The sequence below is a fragment of the Chrysochloris asiatica genome, unplaced genomic scaffold (genome assembly GCF_000296735.1).
Source record: "Chrysochloris asiatica unplaced genomic scaffold, ChrAsi1.0 scaffold00168, whole genome shotgun sequence".
In the NCBI taxonomy this organism is placed as follows: Eukaryota; Metazoa; Chordata; class Mammalia; order Afrosoricida; family Chrysochloridae; genus Chrysochloris; species Chrysochloris asiatica.
In genome coordinates, this window is record NW_006408686.1 from 6,965,597 (window position 1) to 6,985,811 (window position 20,215).

Below are 20,215 nucleotides of genomic sequence, written 5' to 3' on the forward strand. Positions count from 1 at the left end.
TTCTGAGGCTGTAAAATCTTTATGGGAGCAGAAAGCCTCATCTTTCTCCCCAGAGCGGCTGGTGGCTTCAAATCCATAACCGACTAGATCACCAGTGCTCCCACGATCTCCCATGGTATTGTTGTTGTTAAGTGTCATTGTGTCAGTTCCGACCCATAGGAACCCTGTACAGGGTTTCAAGCATGTGCTGCTCAGTTTGAACTGCTGACCGAGTGCTTAGCAGTCCAGTGCTTATCCTCTGGCACCACACCAGGGCTCTGACAGCTCAGGGATTATGGAAGGTTGGTGTGTGTGCTGGGAGCTAGATCTCACTTCCTGGCGCCCTCAAAGCCACGCATTACCTTTGCCCACAAAGTAGTCCTGATAGTAGCGGGCGCCGAGGTCCACGTGCTCGATGCTGTACTGCCGCGGGCGGCTCTGTGTTCTCTGCTGCTCCTTGGGTACCTCGAGCACCGAGATGCTGGCGTTGGTGCGGTAGGTGCTCAGGGTGGCCTCTGCCAGGCGGTCGTCGCTGCCGCTCGGGGAGCCCACGGAGGCACGGGAGAAGCTCACGTTGCGCTCGCACTCGCCTCCCATCTCGTTGCGGAAGTGTGGGCAGCTAAGCAGCAGGTCATTACTGTTGTCATCGCCAAGGTCCTGCTCCAGGTTCTCTTTGCAGTTCAGATCCTCGGTGCTGGTGAAGGCGGGGTCCAGACCCCCGAGCCCGTGGGCCCGCGAGGCTGTGAGCGATGCCATGGCCGAGGCGGCAGAGGCCCCCGTGGTGGTGTTCCGACGCTGAGCCACAGACACCTTGTTGGCAGCCGCCTCGTTCAGGTCGAACAGCATGCTCTGTACGTCAAAGTGGGAGAAGCTCTTTTGGCAGACCCATGGCCTGCTGGCCTCCGGGGGGCTTCGGCCCTCCTCGGCCTCTCCTAGGGGACGCCCAGCATCCACCTCTGGCTTACTGTTCCTCAACTTCCGGAAGATGGACGAGTCCACCGCGTCCCCACCACCGAGGCCCCGCACCGGTTTCTTCCGGGCCTTTTCCTTCAAGGGCTGAAGCGGGAGGAGGCTGTCCTTGGGGGCCTGCCCGTTACGGGGGTCCCCCTTGGCGCCGTTGCTGCCTGCGAGGTGCAGGGCGGGCTCCAACTGCAGGAGCTCCGTGAGGTTCTGGGAGCCTCGGGGCTCCGGCTGCTCGTTTCGGAACTCATTGAGGATGTCGAAGAAGCTCTGCTCGGGCACGCCCTGCACGTCAATGGACGACGTGCTCCCGTACTCCCGAAAAAGAGGCAGAGCCCCCGCATGCCGGGCCCCCCGCGCCTCCCCGGTGTCCTCGACATCACACTCGCTGAGCGTGATCTCGCTGCTGCTGCGGTACCGCAGGGGGAGGAAGGCGCGGCCAGGGGACCTGGGCCACCCGTCCTGAAACTCCACATCTTTGGACCTTCTTCTGGAGAGTCTGTGGAAGGCTTTGGGCCCTGAGGAAGCTAGGGTGCTGGTGGGGGGCTGTCCATTCTGTAGGTTCCTCAGGGAATGGGTTGCCTTGGCAGTCTTGGTGCTGTCTGCATCCTGAGAGGGGCTGGGGTTGTTCTGTTCTCTCAGAGCCTCTCGCTTGGGGGGCCAGTCGGCCACCCTGGCGCGCACTCCCATCTTAGGCATGGCCGGGGTGGTGGGGCTGGGGCGGGTGGTGGCGGTGGCTGGGCTCTCACCCTGAGACATGCTGCCATTCTGGACCCAGAATCCCATGGGAGCATAGTCCCCTGTGTGTGGCCCGGGAAGGACATCGGCCCCTCTGGCCCCACAGCTGGTTGCCAGGTCCACGCCATCATTGGGAATGGGTCGATACGTGGTCATAGTCCACGGGCACTGGAGGGCTGCTGGCTGGCGTGCGCTGGGGTTCACTCTATGGGGTCCCCCAGGCCTCAGCCATTGTTCAGGGCTGCCAGTCCCCAGATGAAGGACGAAAGCCCCTGAGACCTGACAGGAAAGTTGTGAGCCTGTGGAGTCCAGTTCTCCACCATCGCTGTGCTTCACTGAGCCAGAACAACTTTAGGAGGCGGGTGCTGTCCTGGGGGCTCCAGACTCAGGGGGCTCAGGACAGCAGAGCCAGCAGTAGGTGCTGTTGTGGGCTGGTTGGGTGCAGAGTTATCCTTCCGGCCATGCTGCAAAGGGGGGAGAGAAAGGACAATGTAAGATGTGATAACCCTGCTCCCGCTCCCAGATGATCCAAATCAGGACTGCGTTCATCAGTCCTTCAACATTTCTATCTATCTATCTATCTATCTATCTATCTATCTATCTATCATCTATCTATCTATCTATCTATCTATCTATCTATCATCTATCTATCTATCATCTATCTATCTATCATCTATCTATCTATCTATCTTAAATGATGGAAATTTCAGACCACTCAAAAGGAGCTGGAAGAGTATGATGAAGTCTTCATGTTAACCCATCACCAGCAATCCAGTTCCAGAACATTTCTATCACCTACCTCCTCTCAAAACCCTCTATCTTGTCTGTTGTTGCTGTCGTTAAGTGCTGTCGAGTGGGTTCTGACTCGGACCCTGTGCAGGGTTTCTGAGGAGCAGACAGAAAAAGTTTGAAGTGCCAACCTTGAAGTTCAAACCAACCTTGCGGTCCAGTTTGGTTTCTCCTGCAGCGTCACACCAAGACTCTCAACCTCCCAGTTTTCCCCTCCTGCCAGAGGTTTAAAAAGTAAATCCCAGACCTTTAACTATTTTAGCTTGTTATCTCTAATAGATAAGGTCTTCAAAGTCATCATTATCATCATACTCATCAAAAGTAGCAAGAGTTCTTTAATGCTGCTAATGCCCTGTCTGCGTTACCATTTCCCCCACTGTCTCAGAGCTGTTTTTTTTAGAGTGAACTTGCTCAAACCAGGATCCAAACAAGAGTCAGATGCTGCCCTGGTGGATGTATTTCTTAAGTTTTCTCTACTCTGTCTCAACCGTCTTCCCACTAACTTGATGCCATTTACTTGAAGGAAATGAGGTCCCTTGTCCTGCGGTGTTTTCTGGACCTGGCTGGCTGGTATAATGTGTGCAGCTACACCCTGTATTTCCTGTCAACTGGCGACTGTGTGTAGAGGCTAGGGTTCTTGTCCAGGGGGTCAACAGAGAGTCCAACCAGGCGCCCCACCAGAAAGGAAGTGAAGACGTTGGATGAGTCAACATGAGCACTAGACGGTGTTGGGAAGGGGAACCACAAGCAATGTGTCTAGAAATCTGTGATTAACCGATATGGTGGATGGGTAAATCCCACCCTGTCACTCCTTATGGCCCTAGATTACAACTCAAACTCCTCCTTCCAACCCACAAGCCCCTACAGGATGCTGCCCCTGCCAGCATCCCTGGAGTCTCTCCTCTCTCTAACTAAATTCCACTCACACTGGCCTTCTCTTCTGTTCTTCTGACAGCCAAACTCAACTCAGATTATCTGGGTCTCCTTTCTCCGCTCCTCACTAGGCCCATTCCTTCCCATGATGTCAACGTTTCTGTGAAGCCTTCCTCAGCCACCCTTCTATGGGCAGAAGTCCCCGTCTCCTTGAAACCTTTCTCTGTCACCTACTCTGCTTGCTTTACCGACTGTCTCCACCATTACGATGTCAATGCAATTCCAGAGATGTCTGTGCTGCTCACTGATACATGCCTAGCCCCGAGAACAGTGTCCAGGACATTCAATATAGATGATGGCCTTGGCCTGGCCAGCCGTGTGTGTGGAATTCATGCTGTGGCTTAGCAGTGAGGTGATCAGCCCCCTTTGTTTCTATCTCTAACTTCTGGAAGATGCAACCCCAACAGCCAGGCCTTTTCCTGCTCCTAACGGAACTGGTTTTGTTCAGAGAAGCAGAGGATCGGATTGGGATTGGCACCGGTTCAAGGAGACCAGTAACTTTTCTTTCTCTTGGAGTCTGGGGTCACTCTGGTCAGTGGTCTCAGTGCAGGGCAATGGGAGGCATCCTGTGGTGTATGTGGATGTAAGGGGGCGTTTCCTAACTCCTACCTACAGGCGCCAAGCGAGCTGGCAAAAGAGATGCCTTACGCAGGTTCTACACTGAGAGGATACAGCCTCTGAGGAATGAACACCAGAGAGGGAGGGGTGAGGCAAGGGTTAGGAGTAAGAGCACACCCTCTTCCCGGTTCCTTCCTGAAGACATGGCAGGGAGGCAGGGACAAAGAAGGGGTCAGAAACCAGGAAGTTGGAAGGAAGGGACACCAGGTAGGTTCTCTAGGAGAGGTAGGCAAGTGGCCTTGAGGGGACTGGCCAGCAGGGGACCTCTTCCCCAGAGCAGACAGATGCAGCCTGGCTCTGGGGACTGGGCTTGTGGGAATGCAGACGTCAGGTCATCGACTTTCCAAGAGATACCAGAAATGTAGGTTTGTATGCATTTCCCAATGTACAACTTCACTAATACCAAACTGTGATACAGAGATCTCCAGAAGGATCTGAAAGAACACGCTAGTAAGCGATTCTGGGGAAGGGAACTGTGGTCTTTCCCCACCACCCAGCCTCCTGCTTCACTTTCCTCCTTACCCATATGGATATACTCACTCATCACCGCCACCCCCCACCCCCACCCCTGTGACCCCAGTGTCTGACTGTGGGAAAACGAAAGGGAGGGAGGAACCTTACTCTCCACTGTGTGCCACTGGCTACCTTTTGAATGATTTGCCTGCATCTCTAGTCAACAAGTAACTACCTTCTAAGAACATCAACAACAGAACCACAATAAAGGTTAAGAAATACAGGGGGCTTCAAAAAATTCATGGAAGAATGGAATGAAAAGCGAAAGGAATTTTTCTGCAAACTGTTTTGAAGCCCCCTCATATATACATGGGCTGCAGTTGGGCAGGGGCCACGTCTCAGTGTTGCATGGCTCTGCCCCAGAAGAAGGCAGGAGCCCAAACCTGCACCCCGCTGGCCTGGGAAGGCTAGGCTGAAGGCACTGGCATCCTAGGGTCAGTCTGGGCTGAGCATGGAGGAAGGGTTGGTTCTTTGAGGGCACAGTTAGGGAAATAGGCAGCCCTCCCTCACAGGGCCCTGACTTGCTTATGGAGACACCTGCTGACAGATGGACTTTGCTGACTACATTCTGTTTCCAGCCCAGTTGGAAACCCCCAATCTAATTTGCTCCCCTCTGTGAAAATGCACAGATGTTCTCCCAAGGCCCGGGTCTCTGCACAGATCCATCCCTGAACAGGTGCAGCTGAGTCTCCCTGTAACATTTATGTGGGGTACAGCCCTGCCAGTCTCGCTAGGGTCCAGGGACTGGTGCACACGCACGGCCTCCTCTCCAGCTGCCTGCTATCAAGGTCTCCCTTCCTAACAGCACCTGCATCTTCCTGCTGGGAAGCCCCCGTTGTGAGCTGCGGAGTCAGAGTCTGTATGCAGGACCCAGCCTGCCTGGGCTCCAATTCTGATGTGCCGTACAGAAAAGACTCGGTGCCCATCTGTACAACGGGGGGATCCCACGCACAACGGACTGAAATGCTGCTCCGTTCCTGTGCCACCCCCACGACCCATTAGAGATCAGACCACTGTGACCCACAGGGCTTACTTTTATTGGCCTCTCTTCCCTGACCACACTCTCTGCTAGTATTACCACGATGTTATGTTATCTTTGGCAGAAGCCACCCCCCACCCCAATTACAGAAGTGACCCAGTCAGGAGTGGGCATGGGGCTTAGGCTAAAGCAACTGCGTTCTCTCTTTTGGGACTCTGCACCAGGGCCTAAGAGCACATAAGGCTATGGAGTATCCCCTGCAGTGGCAGGTGACAGGTGGACTTGGCTTTCTCTGTGGTACCCCTTCTGCTGGGGACCCTTGGTTCCTTTCCTGCAGTGCCTCCCTGGTTCCTGCCCCTTTTGTTCCTCTGGCCTTCTGATGATTCTGTAAGGCAAGATAGCCAAGCTCTGCTTCTGCGGCCGGCATCTGAGGACCTTGGCGAACGCACCGTGCCGTATGTACGGATGGCAGCTGGTGAACTGTGGATGGGCACAAATAGGGCAGCACAATGAGAAGTAAGCTGGGGTGGTACAGCCAGTTGGGAATGCATTTGCCTTCAAGTAACTGAATACCATCCAAGGGCACATCAGGTAATACACATTCAATTAGCTCTGTGAGCAGGAGGCCAGATACCATGGCTCCAGGCTGTGCTCAGGCCCCTTCTCTCTTATTCCTGTCTGCAGCCCTCACGGGAGACTGGCTTGTATCTTCCTCTTACTGCCTCAGAGTCACAAAATGGCAGCCACAGCCTACTTCTCACCGACTCGTGGGCAAGGGGGGAAAGGAAGGAGTGATGGACGAGTGTGCTACTCATCTGTCTGATGTAATCAGGAAGAAACAGCTTTTCCAGAACTTCCTTGCCCCTCAAGCAGACTTTCTTTTATGTACTCACTGGCCAGAAATGGGTCACATTGGCCACCCCAGCTGAAAGGGAGGCTGGGAAGGCCAGAATCTGTGGTGGTTCTGATTGGTTTGCCCTCAGGCCAGTAATTCCTGAGGCTGGGCACATTGCTTCCCAGACACAGTCCAGGTCTGTTGGAAGGACAGGTGACCAGCAAGCAGTGCACAGGTGTGGGATGCTCCCAAGCTGTCACTGTGAAGGAGTAATGTGCTCTAAGCTGAGAGGCTGGGACAGTGGACCAGCAGGTAAGCAACCTGACCTCAGTGTCCTGGCTCCCAAGTACCCTGCTCTGTTGGGTCACACTGTCTCCCAGAATCCCCCAGGGGAAGTGACCCCTGGAAACCTACCCTCTCTGACTCCTATACAATGGGCTACAGATGGGAAGGTGGGGGTGTCCTTCCCTGGATTGGGACAAACCATGTGGTCTGATCAGAACTCAGGAGACCCCGTGAGATTTCCCCCAGGAGTGCTGGAACTGAAGGCTATGCGGTCCCCAAGTCTAAGAGGAGGTGAAGGATGGAGTCATTGAAGTCACCTTGTAACCAGCCGGGAAGACACCTGGCTGTGAAGATGCCTGGGAATTGGCGAGGATCTGAGGGCTGTTGTCATTATTTACAACTCTACATCAAGGCAGAGCCCAAGGCGGCCCCATTCCACTGCCTCACCCTGGACATTCACACCATAGAACAACCATAGAAACCGTGTCTACAACAGCAGCTAACAGGAAGGAAACCTGTATGAGCCAGGTCCTGTTCTGAGCATTTTTTACATTTGGTATCTCTCTTAATCCTCTTAACAGCTCTGTAAGTACCATTATGATTTCTACTTCAGAGAGGAAAAAACTGATGGACAGACAGATGCAGCAGTGTGTCCAAGGCCAGATGGTGACAAGGTGGAAGGATTAGTTCTCTGAACTCAACTGCTGGATTTCTCAAGTCAGACATCGCCGAGTTCTGGTGACAGCCACTCTGGACCACTCTGAAACTCACTGTCCTCACTGGGGACATACAGATAAGATGTTTCCAGATGCAACTGCTCTTCTGAATTCCAAACTCACATACCCACCTCCTTCCTTGGCATCACCACACACAATACCTTCCGTACATGTCCCTCTCCAGACTCATTCTGAACTTGATCTTTCCCCACTCATAAAACTCATTTCTTCTCGGAGTGGTCAGCATAAGTCAAGTTATGCTGCAGTAACTCATTAGCTCACACTGCAGGGTCCACTGCAGGTTGGCTGACCTGCTTATGGCAGATTTCTCCCCAGCTGATAGAGTAGCCCTTATCAGGGACCCAGCTAGCCTCAAAGGGAAAATGCAGGTCTAAATCATACCATGGCTCTTAAAGTTTCTGCTCAGGAAGGCCATGCGCCATTCTGCTCACATTTCACTGGCCAAAGAGAGCCACGTGGTTAAGGACAGGGTTGACAAGGTAGGGCACTGGCAGGTTTGTCAGGCTTCTGCGTATGCCAGTGAAAGGCATCTCCATCTAGCTCAAAGGCTCCAACTAGCCAGGTCAACATGGTTTTCCACAAACCCAGTGACTACACTGTGCCTCACTGGCCTCGCCTGCGGCCTCTCCTCCACACAGCAGGGAAAGCCATCTTAAAAACAAAAACCCAAACCCCTCACTCACCTCAGCCTTGTTCCTTTGGCTTTCAGAGCTCAAACTGCAAAGCCCTCCTTTTGGTTCCCTGCAGCCTCAGGGTCTCTGCACATGATACCTGCCCCCCACCCCCACCCCTTTGTAATTCCAAGTGTTGCTTTTACTCAACGTCCTTCCCTTCTCACCTAGTTCAAGTCCACACCTGGGGCTCCCAGAGCTCTCCCCATTTCTCACGGGGGTACCTTCACCACCGTATGTACATGTCCTACCACCTAATGATGTTTCTGACACATGTGAGTAGGTGAGGACTTTGCATGTCTGAGTCTGAATCACTGTTGTATCCCCAGCACAGGTCTCACACAGAGAAGACAATTCATAGATGCCTGCCACATGGCTGGGTGGATGACCACCTCACTCAGGAGACAAGGGTGCCCAGGGCACAGGCTCAGCTAGGGTTAGGGACTGACCTGAGGGTGAGCTGGACTTGCTTATTTTACCTGTCCCTGGGAAGAAGCATGTCCAAGAACCTGAAAGTATGATTGGAGGAGGGGGCCTTGGGATCTGGGGTTGGGGTGCAGCACCTCCATCCTGAGCAGCCTGTTGTGTCCAAGGCTGCCTTAGATAGGCTGCAAGTGTTTGCTTTTTGTGGAAATGTGGTCCAGCCATGGCAGTGGGACCCAAGAGCTCTGGATACTCTTAGCTCTGGGTCTAAGAGGCCCAGGTGAAATGACTCCTTCAGGTATACATCCAGCTGGTTAGCAGCTTTCGGGCCCATGCAATTCATTCATCTATCCAGTAAGAACTCACTCTTCATTCATTCATTCATTCAAATACCATCCACATTCTGACAAATCACTCAGTCCAAACACAGTTAACCTACATGATGAGCAAATGGGTTTAATGTCACCGAACTGAACGTACGAGGACTGTTGAAATAGCAAATGTCTTGTTACATGTTTTGTTACCACAAAAACAAAGCACACATACATTTATCAAGCACTAAAAACTCACACATTAACTCAACATTTACCAGACACCTACAGCTTATTCATTCATTCATCCCACAAACACCAAGCACTGAAAATCCATCCATTTACTCTGCTTTCAGAGGCATCCACTAGGTCCCACTGCTCCTGTGAGCAGACAGCAGCCCCCCCTCACCACCACCCCCCCACCCACCCCCCGGGCTTCCCCATCCTCAGCCCAGGCTTCCCACAAATCTACTTCCAGCAGAGAAGTAACTTCAAAGGGTGGACTAAAATGTGACACTGTGACAGGGTGGGCTGGGATCTGCGTGAAGAGACAGCGCCTGTCACGGGGAAGGACCATGGGCAGCAGGCATGAGGATGAGGCAGAACAGCTGGGAGTGCCCTGAGCAAGGCGGAAGCTGCCCTCACAGGCTACATGGGCCTACTCCAGGCAATGCATCTCCCCCAGCTGCACAGCAGAGTTCCTGCAAAAGCTTTTTAAAGTACAGACGCCTGTTTCCCACCTCACTCCCCCTAGAGTCTGAATCAGCTGGGTCCCAGGGTCTTGGCAAAGCTCTGGAGATGATTCTACTGTGCAGCTTGGTTGGGCTGAAGACAGAGGATCACAGAGAGGCGAGAGGAAGTCCGAGAGCAAGGCCTGAGGGACAACAGTGCGTGTGAGTGAGCAGGTGACAGGGACCCAAGACTTCAGTGAGACCAGGCCCAGGCAGGGGAGGAGGTCCACGCAGCAGCGGGGCCTGGGTCACACCAGTGTCGGATGCCACTAAGAAGATCACTAGCTAGTCCCTGACTGACGCATTCAACTTTCGATGAACAACACTTACGGCTGTCTGTTTTGGTACATCTTATTATTCATGAGAGCTCTGGTGTGGCACTGTAGTTGATAAGCACTGGACTGGTAACCGCAAGGTTGACCATTCAAACCCACCAGCCACTCTTGGCAACTCTATGAGGTGAAACGGACTCAATGGCATTTAACAACATTCTCATAAATACTAATATGTACAACTATAATGTTGTAAGTCCTGGTGTGGTGCAGTATGGTAAGCAGTGGATTGTTAACCTCAAAGTCAGCGGTTCAAACACACAAGCTGCTCCTCGGAAACCCTACACAGGGTCCCTATAAGTTGGAACCTACTCGACAACACAAAGCACCATCAATAACAATATAATGTTAAGCCTGAGAGCATGATGGCACTGCGCCGTAAACACTGGACTGAGAATCACAAGGTCAGCGGTTTGAGTCCACCAGCTGTTCCGCGGGAGAAAGATGAGGCTCTCTGCTCCCGTAAAGATTTACAGACTCAGATACCATATGCAGGATCGTTATGAGTTGGACCCGACTTGATAGCACTTAACAACAATGTTGAGCCCTGGCACTGTAGGATAAGCACTGGACTGGTAACTGCAGGTTGGCAGTTCAAGACCCACCAGCCACTCTGGGAAACCCAATGCAGGTCGACAGCAGCCAACAACAACATTGCAGCCGGTAATTTGCTGGAGCTACTATTATTGAGTGTTCAGTGTTACGATGTTGGTGGTGTTGTCGTTGCGGCTGGTGGGCTCTGACTCTAACCCTAACCCTGGGCACAGCATAATCAAACAGTGCCCTGGAATGTACCACCCTCACAATTGGTTACGTTGGAGTCCATTGCTGCTGCCACTGTGTCGATCCACCTCATTGGAGGTCTTCCTCTTCTTTGCTGATTTCACATTACCAAGTATGACGATGTCCTTCTCCAGGGATTGGTCCCTCCTGATAATAAGTCTGGAGTACCAGAGATGAAGTCTCACGACTCTGGCCTCCAAGGAGCATTCTGGCTGTACGTCGTCCAAGACAGATGTGTTTGTTCTTCTAATGGTCTTCTCCAACACCAGAATTCAAATGCATTGATTCTTTTACAGTCTTCTTTATTCATTATTCAACTTTCACATGCACATGAGGTGACTGAAAATATGAGGGGCTTCAGTCAGATGCGCCTTAGTTCTCAAAGTGCCATCTTTGCTCTTGAACTCTTCAAAGAGGTCTTGTGGAGCATGTCTGCCTAATGCAGTACACGTCCTTTGGTTTCTTCATGACTTTCACAAAGCTATAACTAATACAAAGCAGTAATAATGATAACTTGAAAAAAAGAAAAGGTATTCAACTTACTTCATAAGCAACTTACGTCAGAATTGGTTTATCATGGAGCTGATGGAATGGAAACCCAGTCGTAAGTCAGGGGCAGGTCCTGTGACAGTTACTGGGACAAAGGCACTGGTAACTTCTGCAGGCGAATGCTCCAGTGGGTCTTGTCTCAGCCCCTCCACAGCCCAGGTAGAAGTCTCCCCTCCCTCCCTCTGTAGTAAGGAGCTTTGGGGGCACAGTGGTTTAAGTTTTGGGCTGCTAAATGCAAGGTCAGAGGTTCAAACCCACTAGCCGCTCCTCAGGAGAAAGATGACGCTCGTCTGTTCCATACTGAGATTTAGTCTTATAAACTGTACGGAGTCATTCCAACCTGCCCTCCAGGGTCACCGTGAGTCAAAACGGAAAATCCATAGAGGCCACTGGTTCTTTTTTGGATTTCCCTCTGCACGGTCCCTAGGGTCCGTACACACCCTGGACTACAAGATTTGCAAATCTTTGTTGGGTATCTTTTTCCTCCCTGGACTTGGCAAAGCTCCAAGTTTGGAATGAACTGGGGTCTAATATATCTCCTTCAGCAGCATAGGTGGGTGAGGGGAGGGGTAATGAGGATGAAAACAATCATTTGAATACTTAGAGGAGTTCTCACTGTGTTGGCTTCTTACTGCGGCTAACACAGAAACGCAAGGCAACGTCAAAGAGTACATGGAAAATGGACTTTTTCTACTTACTTTTTGAAGCTCCTTTCTACCATAAATGGGTGGCTTTCATGAGCAGAAATTTATGTTCTCGGTTTATTGTTGTTAAGTGTTGTTGAGTTGGGTTAACTCATAGTGACGCTGTACAGGGTTCCCAAGGAGCAACTGGTGGATTTGAACGGCTGACCTTGCAGTTATTAGCAGTCCAGTGCTTATCCTATAGCGCCACACCAGTTCTCCTCTCAGTTTGCAGCTGCTACTGTGTTGGGGAATTGGTTTCAACTCATAGCGATCCTGTATAGGGTTTCTGAGGGGAGAAAATCTTTACGGGAGCAGAAAGCCCCATCTTTCTCCCGCAGAGTAGCTGGTAGATTCAGACTGTTGACCTTAAGGTTTACAGCTCAGTGCCTAACCCACTGCGCTACCAGGGCTCCTTCCCCTCACAGTTCGTCATTGTTGTTAAGTGCCGTTGAGTCAGCTCCCACTCAGAGCGACCCTGTATGGGGTTTCTGAGGAGCAGCTGGTGGGTTTGGACTGCCAACCTTGTGGTTCACAGTGCAGTGCTGATCTTACAGCGAGCGCCACACCCAGAGTCTAAAAGTCTGAATTCAGGGCGCTGACTCTAGAGGAAGGCTCTGTATGCTCTGCGGGAAGGTCCTCTGTGTTCTTCTTGGCTTTACTTGGTATCTGTCTGCCCGTGGTATCTACCTTCTTGCCCAATCTGCAACTCTAGTATCTCAGAGGTGACAGCTTAAAACACATCACACTGATGTGAATGAGGCCCCGTTTCCAAACAGGATGACATCCACATGTAGATGGGTTAGGGTTCCAACGCACGCTTTTTGAAGGCATAATCCAAACCACAGCACTGTGCTACACACATTTGATGTGCACTAGTCTGTTATGACAATACTACAAAGTAGGGACTTTCATCATGCCCATTTTACAGATGAGGCAAAGGTTGGCTAATCAAGTGCCACAGTTTGGAGTTGGAGCAGCTGGGAGGCAACCCTCAACAGTGACTTCCGTACCTTTACTGCTTAAATAAGGCACAAGGCTGTTTATATGACGGTATAATATTGGACATACAACTGTTACAAATGTCTTCAAAAATTCATTCCTAAAGACAACACTCTGACTTCAGGTTGAGAATCTTGGTTGTTTCCCTTCCCTGTGCTTTTCCTCACCTTACTGGAAGCTTGAGTCGACAGCGTAGACTTTAGGGCTCCCAAGAACACAAGATGGATTTCATTAGGAAGTGCCATGGCCCGGACCCCTCTCTGTCCCACCACAGAGCTAGGAGCCTGGTCTGCCTATGAGACCTACACATTCACTGTTAACGTCAGAGCACCCAGAGGACCAGGGTTTCCAACTGAAATCTTCCCAGGCATGCAGAAGGGGTCAGTGTTCCTACCCAGGCGGACAGACCCCACATTCAAACAGGTGAGGGTTCTACACAGGTCAGTTCCTGAGTGGCCTCTTCCCTTTGGGGGACTACTTTCCATTTAGGATCCAACATTTTAGATGTGCATGTTATTCCCAAACCGCCCCCCCCCCCAAACCCAGCAGTTCTGTTTGTAGGAAGCTTTCCCTCAAATCAAGGCACCCTGGTGACACAGCTTACCTGTTAAGCTGTTAAACCTCAAGGTTAGTGGTTCAAACCCCCCAGCAGGTCTGTGGAAGAAAGATGAGGCTGTCTGTTCCTGTAAAGATGTACAGCCTCAGAAACTCCAAGGAGCAGTCCTACTCTGTCCTCTAGGGCAGCTGTGAGTCGGAACCGACCCAAAGGCTGTGGTTAGTTGTCAGCTTTTTCTTTTTAACCCAGAAATTCTGCGATTAAGAATCGGGCCCTCAAATATTCATGCACGTGCGCATTAAAGGACAGCAGTTTGGCTGCAGAAATGATCATAGGACCACAGTGCTGTAATCCAGAGGAGGGGACACAGACACCATCCAGGAAGGTTACGTGCATCTGGGTGCACCACTCTAGGGAGTGCAGTGTGGCTGCCATGGAAGCGCTGCAGGACAAGTAGGGGACAGGCAGCCAGGGTGCCCACCTGCTCAGATACGAGCAGCTGATACCTGCTGTGTGTTCCCCCGCTGCACCCTCACCACCAGCCTAGAAGGCAGGGACGAAACACCTCCCTCATCTTAAAGCCAAAGCAACTGAGGCTCAGAGAGGTTGAGGACCTTGTCCCAGGTCACCCAGCTAGAAAGTGCTGGTATGGGGATCTGAATCCAGGCCACCGGGCTCCCTGGTTTATACTCTTCCTCTCCTGTAACCTGGGAAAGACAAGGGGCTAGTGGCAGAACACTCTGTATAGTGCTGTCCTTATTTTGTCAAAAAGGACAAGGGACAGACCTTGCTTGTATGTGTGTGTGTGTGTGTGTGTGTGTAAATGTCTATCAGCGAGGAAGAGAGGGCCTAGAAAGACACCCACCAAACTGTTGTAACAACGGCTACTTCTACATGTCTGCATCTGACTCTCCATCAGTACATTATGTTCCTGGTAGACACCCCTCACTCCCCTCCACCCCCCGCTGGCCTACGCTCTTGAAAGGTTAAGACCTATGAGCAGGTTTGCCCGTCTTCTTCGACATTTCTGTGGCTCTACGAGGAGACGCTCCATTTACAGAGTTTGAAAGTGAGAATGTGAGGGAAATACGGGGATAGGGTGGGGTGGGGGAGTGAAGATGACCCCTGGAAAACCTCTCTGATGACAAGAAACAAAGTAGGACGAAGAGTCCCCTTGCCTGCCATGCCTCTAGAGCCCACAGAGTCTGAACACCAGCACACTTCCAAGTGGCAGATTCTTCCCCAGCCTGGCAGCCCTCAAGAGGAAGGGAGGTACAGCCTTGTCTCACGAGCATGCGCTCCAGATGCTTGAACTGCAGTCCCTGGGTCAAGAAATCACCATGCTCAGCTGCTACCCAAAAGGCTGTAGGTTCCGGTCCAGCCAGAAGTGCCTGGGAAGAAAATCCTGCCAATGTGTCTGCAGAACTCAGTGAAAAGCCCATGAAGACCAGTTCTGTGCTGACACACACGACATCACCATGTACGCCAACTTGTCCTGCTTCTCACACTAAGGTGTGGGGTGGATTACAAATCCTACTCCACACGCCAGCTGTGTCCTGAAGAAATCTTAACGTAAGCCCTTCCCTGGTTCAGTTCAGATGCAAGCTGACTACTCAGTCCTTCGGACTCCCATCCTTCCCCACCCGGGGAGAGGTTACCAGGTACCAGCCACAAACTGGCGAGCCCACAGGATTCCCTGTAATTCCGCCCAGCTAGCCCCAATCTGGGGTTTCCCTCTACCCCTCAAGGCACCAGCCACCAGACTGGGCGACCATGTGCCTGTCTCCACTTCCCATAGACTAGTTCTGCTCTTTGGGATTCAAGAATTCACATCAACAACTCACAGAGCTCACAAAGGAACTAATGAAAGTGGTATAAGGGTGAGGTTTGGGGAGGGCTATGTGTGGAACAGAGTGAAGATTCCATTTCCCAGCGGGAGCGCTACCATCCCTGAGAGCAGGTGTTCCCTTTTACCAACCAGGAAGCTCCCGGGGCCTCTGTCTTCCAAGTCCTTATTGGCCTCACCGTACGGTGGTGACAGGCTACATTGCGCCTCCAGAGGTCTGGGCAGCTGAGGTAATGTCTGATCTGGCTAGGTCTGGTCAGCCCTACTCTTAAGCCTCAGGTGTTGCTAGTACAGCGTGACCAAAGCAAGAAGAAGTAAAGGCCAAATTGTTTTCTGCAAGGTGATTCTTTCTGTCCCTTGCACTACTAGTCTGAAGCAACTTGACCACAACGGACTTTCTTTGGGATAGTTAAATTTACATAAGTTAAATACTTACATGATTAAATAAATACCTGAAATCGAAAGATAGATAGGTACTAACTCACATCCACCTTTATACGACGGGACCAAATAACGCCCACCCAGCAACCTCCTCACAACTGCCAGCAAGTTGGGTTCATTAAGTGGTTATTGTGCCAATTCACCTCCCCAAGGGTCTTCCCTCCTCTTGCAGGCCCTCTACTTCAGCCAATACAATGTCCTCCCCTCCAGTGATGGATCCTTCTTGTTGCGCTCAAAGCAAGCAAGGCAGACAGTGTGTTATGACCCAAAAGGTTTCCACTGGCGCGGCAGGATAATGCGCTGAACCACAAGATCGGTCTGAAAGGCAAGGTGGTGGTTCAAACTCACCAGCTGCTCATAGGAAACCCTAAACAGAGTCACTATGAGTTGGAACCGACGTGATGGCACTTAACAACAGAAGTATTTGGAAATAGATTGCCAGGGCTTTCTTTCTAGTCTTAGCCTGGGAGCTCTGCTGACACCTATCCACTGTGGTTGACCCTGCTGGTATTGGAAATACCAATCTCAGCAACAGGTAAGCCACCAGAGTATGATAAACTGATAGAAAAGTGGTGGAAACGATACTTCAAAAAGTGGATCTTGGAGTTTTATTTCCTGATGTGACACTATAGCATAGTGATTAAAAGCACACACTACTCAGGTTCCGTTCCCAGCTCAGCCATAAAACGGAGACAACAGGGCTGGTTGGTATGAGCTAATAATCAATGTATCCTTGGCAGACAGTGATTCGTGTTGGCTAGTATCATCTTTGCTTTTCTTAAAGGAAGATTTGATTGATTTGCATTAATAGAAAAATGCACTAATGAGAAGCAAGGGCTCCATGAATTTCAGAGTGAGGACGCCATGTGTACCACCCAGATTGAGATACAGAACAGCATCACCAGCACTGAGAAGACCCCTCCATGCTTCCTTTTGGCCTGACGGGGCTTTACAACGTTTGCGGGAAAATACATTATCCATTCCACTTTTCCAACTCTCTAGTACTACCCCTCTCATGGATGATCATGGACTTCTAACCCCATGGATTTGTTTGACGTAATATTTATTTACTTTAAAAAATTGTGTTATTGTTGCTAAGTGTCGTCAAGTCGGGTCTGACTCTTAGCGACCCTGTGTGGGGTTTCGGATGAGCGGCGGGGTGAGTCTGAGTTGCCGGCCATGCAGTTCAAACCAACCTTTTGGTCCAATGCTTTATCCCACAGCACCACATCAAAATCTCGAGTCTGAGGTCTTGGGCTGTATCCCTGATTCCTGGACCATTAATTTACTTGAGCTTCAGTGTCTTTTGCTGTGGGACGGACCTCAATGGATCACTGTTACGTTCCCAAACTTGTCTGATGACAGGGGTCATCTAATGGGAAAACTCAGAGGCCCTTAGAGGAAGCATGCATAATGGGAGAAATATGAACTGGAGGGGGTGGGGAAGGTGCAGGGAAAAAATCATTTTTACTTATAGTAAGGAGCTCTGGTAGTGTAGTGGTTACAAGTCGGGCTGCGAATCTTATGGTCAGCAGTTTGAAACTAGCAGTGGTTCCATGGGAGAAAGATGAGGCTTTCTGCTCCCATAAAGATTTAAAGCCTTGGAAACCCTATACAGGGTCTCTATGAGTTGGAACCGACTGCACGGCACATAACCACCACCACATCAGATATTTTGAGATACACGGAGTCCTGGTGTGATGCTACAAGTTAATGTGCTGGACTGCAAGGTCAGTTTGAAGTGTAAGGTTGGCAGTTCAAGCTCACCAGCTGCTCCTCAAAAACCCTATACAGGGTCGCTGTGAGTTGGAATCTCGACAGCACTTATTAACAATAAATCTCATGCAAACAAATGGTCTACATGTGACTTTAGAATGCATCCTTGTTCTCTGGCCACAGGGCAGTGCTCTGGGAACACGAGGAAGGCACAGCCCTTCTTCCTGTAGGCTCCAGAGAAGTCGGGGCCAAGGGGAGGTATCTCTTCTTTGGTCTTGGTGGGGGGTGGCTGAGCTAGTGGGTGTGCTGCTAATTCCCCTAATGCCTGTGTGGATTGAGGACCTTCCTCCAATTTTGGGCAAAGTCCCATTCCGACTCCACGGCACATCACAACAACAATGCATTCATTTTAAGTGAGACTATGAAGTGCAAAATTAGAAAGGGACGCTTCCCGGGGTATGGCTGGGCATACCAGGCCCACCCAGTAGTTGCAGTCCCATTCATGTAGTGGGTGGGGGCGGTGTCTTCTGGTGACACACACTGCCCCGGGTTGTCGTTCTTCCCTGGAGGAACCTCCCTAGCTCTAGTCAGGTCCAGTGCACATGGCAAGCACAGGTGTGGCCCAGCCACTCAGCTCTCTACATTGCTTCCTTCAATATCCCCCCACCCTGGGGCGTCCTGACAGGGGCCTCCAGGACCAGATTCCGGGTCTGCTGCCCAGGCCAATCTGGTGGGGAACATCTAGTAGGCTCCCCCCAGCCCATGGCTCACCACTGTGGCCAGGCCAGGCCTCTAGGAGAAGACGGTGCTGCCCTGCACGAACCTGACTGGCACACGAATCGCAGCTAATTGCCACAGAAACCTGCTAAGATCACATCTGTTAGGCCTGGAGACTGAATCAATATTTGACAGTCTTGATTACAACGAGCCAGGGAGTTGTTGTCAACGAACATCTGAGGGCCCCTTTCTTCCAGCCCTGCCTTTGTGGGGCCAGGCTGGGGTGTCCTTACCTGAAGACGGCTTTGGGGTGGGAGCAGCAGTGGAGCCCACCGGGCATGCTTCCTGAAGTGGGTGAGCTGACCACTGCGCAGGTGCGGCTGGGCCTTGTTATTCTGGACGGCAGCTCAGTTGCCAGCAGGACCATCTATCATCTTCACTGTCCCCCTCCCCCAGTGTGGGCTTATGTGAGTCAGTCCCTGAGCACACTGAACTCAAGTTTCACAACCCTCTGAGGCAGGGACACTGTCACCGCCATGTAAAATGAGGAAACTGAGGTCCAGAGAGGGGATACTGTTTGTCCAATGTCACACAGACACAGAGGAGGAGCTGGGATTTGAACCCAGGTCTGGCTACTTGGAAGCACCAAGCCTCAACACTGGAGCCAGGAGCCCAGGTTCAAGACTGGCTAACATGCTCCAGTTTCCACACACACACACACACACACACACACACACACACACGGCCGGAACACTGCAGGCTGGGGAAGGAGGGTCCTCTGATTCTCTTCACTTTACAGAAGGGATCACTGAGGGCCTGAGGGTCAAGGTGCCTGTTCAAGGTCCCCCTGCTGAGGGAAAAGGCAGTGTTGGAAAGCTGGGCCCCTGGGCCCATTGTACCCTGCTCTCAACAGCAGAGGTAGAGCCAGGAACACAATGGGTGCTCCGAACAACGTGCCTCCCCTCCCTCCTGAAAGGAGGCTCTCAAGTCACAGGGTTGCTGTGAGCAGCCCCGCACCATCCCCACCCTGTGGTCCTCAGGGTTCTCACTGGCTGGGTTTCCTAGTCTGCCTTAGTCTAGAAGCTCTCCTGAAACCTTATTATGTAAGCATCCCTGCAACACGCAGACCTTCACTGGCAGACAGATGGTGGCTGCACATGAGGGCGATGCTACCACTGACCCCCCAACACCTGGGAGTCAGATGAACTGAGATTACATCTGTACAGAGAGAATACCTGTGTCACCCCGTAGGACCCACATGACACTCCCCACAGTCACTGTCATCTAAGGTACGCTCAATACATCCAGGATAAGGAGGAGCAGCCTCAGCCTTCAGGACAACACCGAGTGGGGAGGAGTCAAGTACTGAAATGCCTGCAGGGCCCTGCTCCATCCCCAGTATCCAGAAATAGCACCTAGGTCAGAGCTATGACCCGGAACCAATTTGACAACACCTGGTGTGGCGCGGTAGGATCAGCTCTGGACTTTCAACCACAATTAGGTCACAGCAAGTTCTCAGAGGAATGAATGAAAAACCAATACCAACTAGGCAACCAGCCAGCCTCCCAGTCAGATCAACAAAGAGTTAGCCAACCTGAAACCAATGTCCTGAATTACCAATCAACCTGATAACCAACTAACTGAACAATTAACTACCCAAGCAAGCTGTCAGCCAGCTAACCAGCCAACGGACTCCACGTGTCCCTGTCCCCATCTCTCTTCAACTGTGTCACACATTTCGCTGTGTTCCTGCCCCATCTCTCTGCATCCTCGCCCCACCCCCCGACCTATCTGTGTCCCATTTTGTTTCCCCATCTCTGCTTGTCCTTGTCCTTGTCTGTGCCTTTCTCTAGCACTGTTTCTCACAAGTGCACGCACAGATGGACCTAGTCCTGTACATTTCTGGCCTCTGAGTTATAATCCCATATTAACTTAACACTGAGGATCCGTCCCACGCTAGGTAACCCCTGCCTAGTCCCTCTGGTATCCTCCTTTCAGATTTCAAGTTTCCAAAATCTTCAGGGAGGGAGAGAAGCTACAAAGAATGCCAAGGTTACTTGAAAACAAAGAAACAAACAAAATCAGGAA

The 20,215-nt window shown here is 51.4% G+C and overlaps 1 protein-coding gene across 2 annotated transcripts in view; it reads right to left on the minus strand.

Annotated features, from left to right (window-relative positions):
• Positions 1-2,095, minus strand: part of SIPA1L3 (signal-induced proliferation-associated 1 like 3) — a 118,473-nt gene extending 116,378 nt beyond the window's left edge. Inside the window, exon 1 of one of the 2 annotated variants that reach the window (XR_438771.1) lies at positions 342-2,095. Coding sequence is in view for 1 of the 2 variants with exons in the window: in XM_006871465.1 (XP_006871527.1) it covers positions 342-1,833 (1,492 nt within the window). In the remaining variant the exon portion in view is untranslated. The remainder of the gene's footprint in view (positions 1-341) is intronic. The other variant, XM_006871465.1, reaches the window with a different exon arrangement.
• Positions 2,096-20,215: the final 18,120 nt, after the last annotated feature.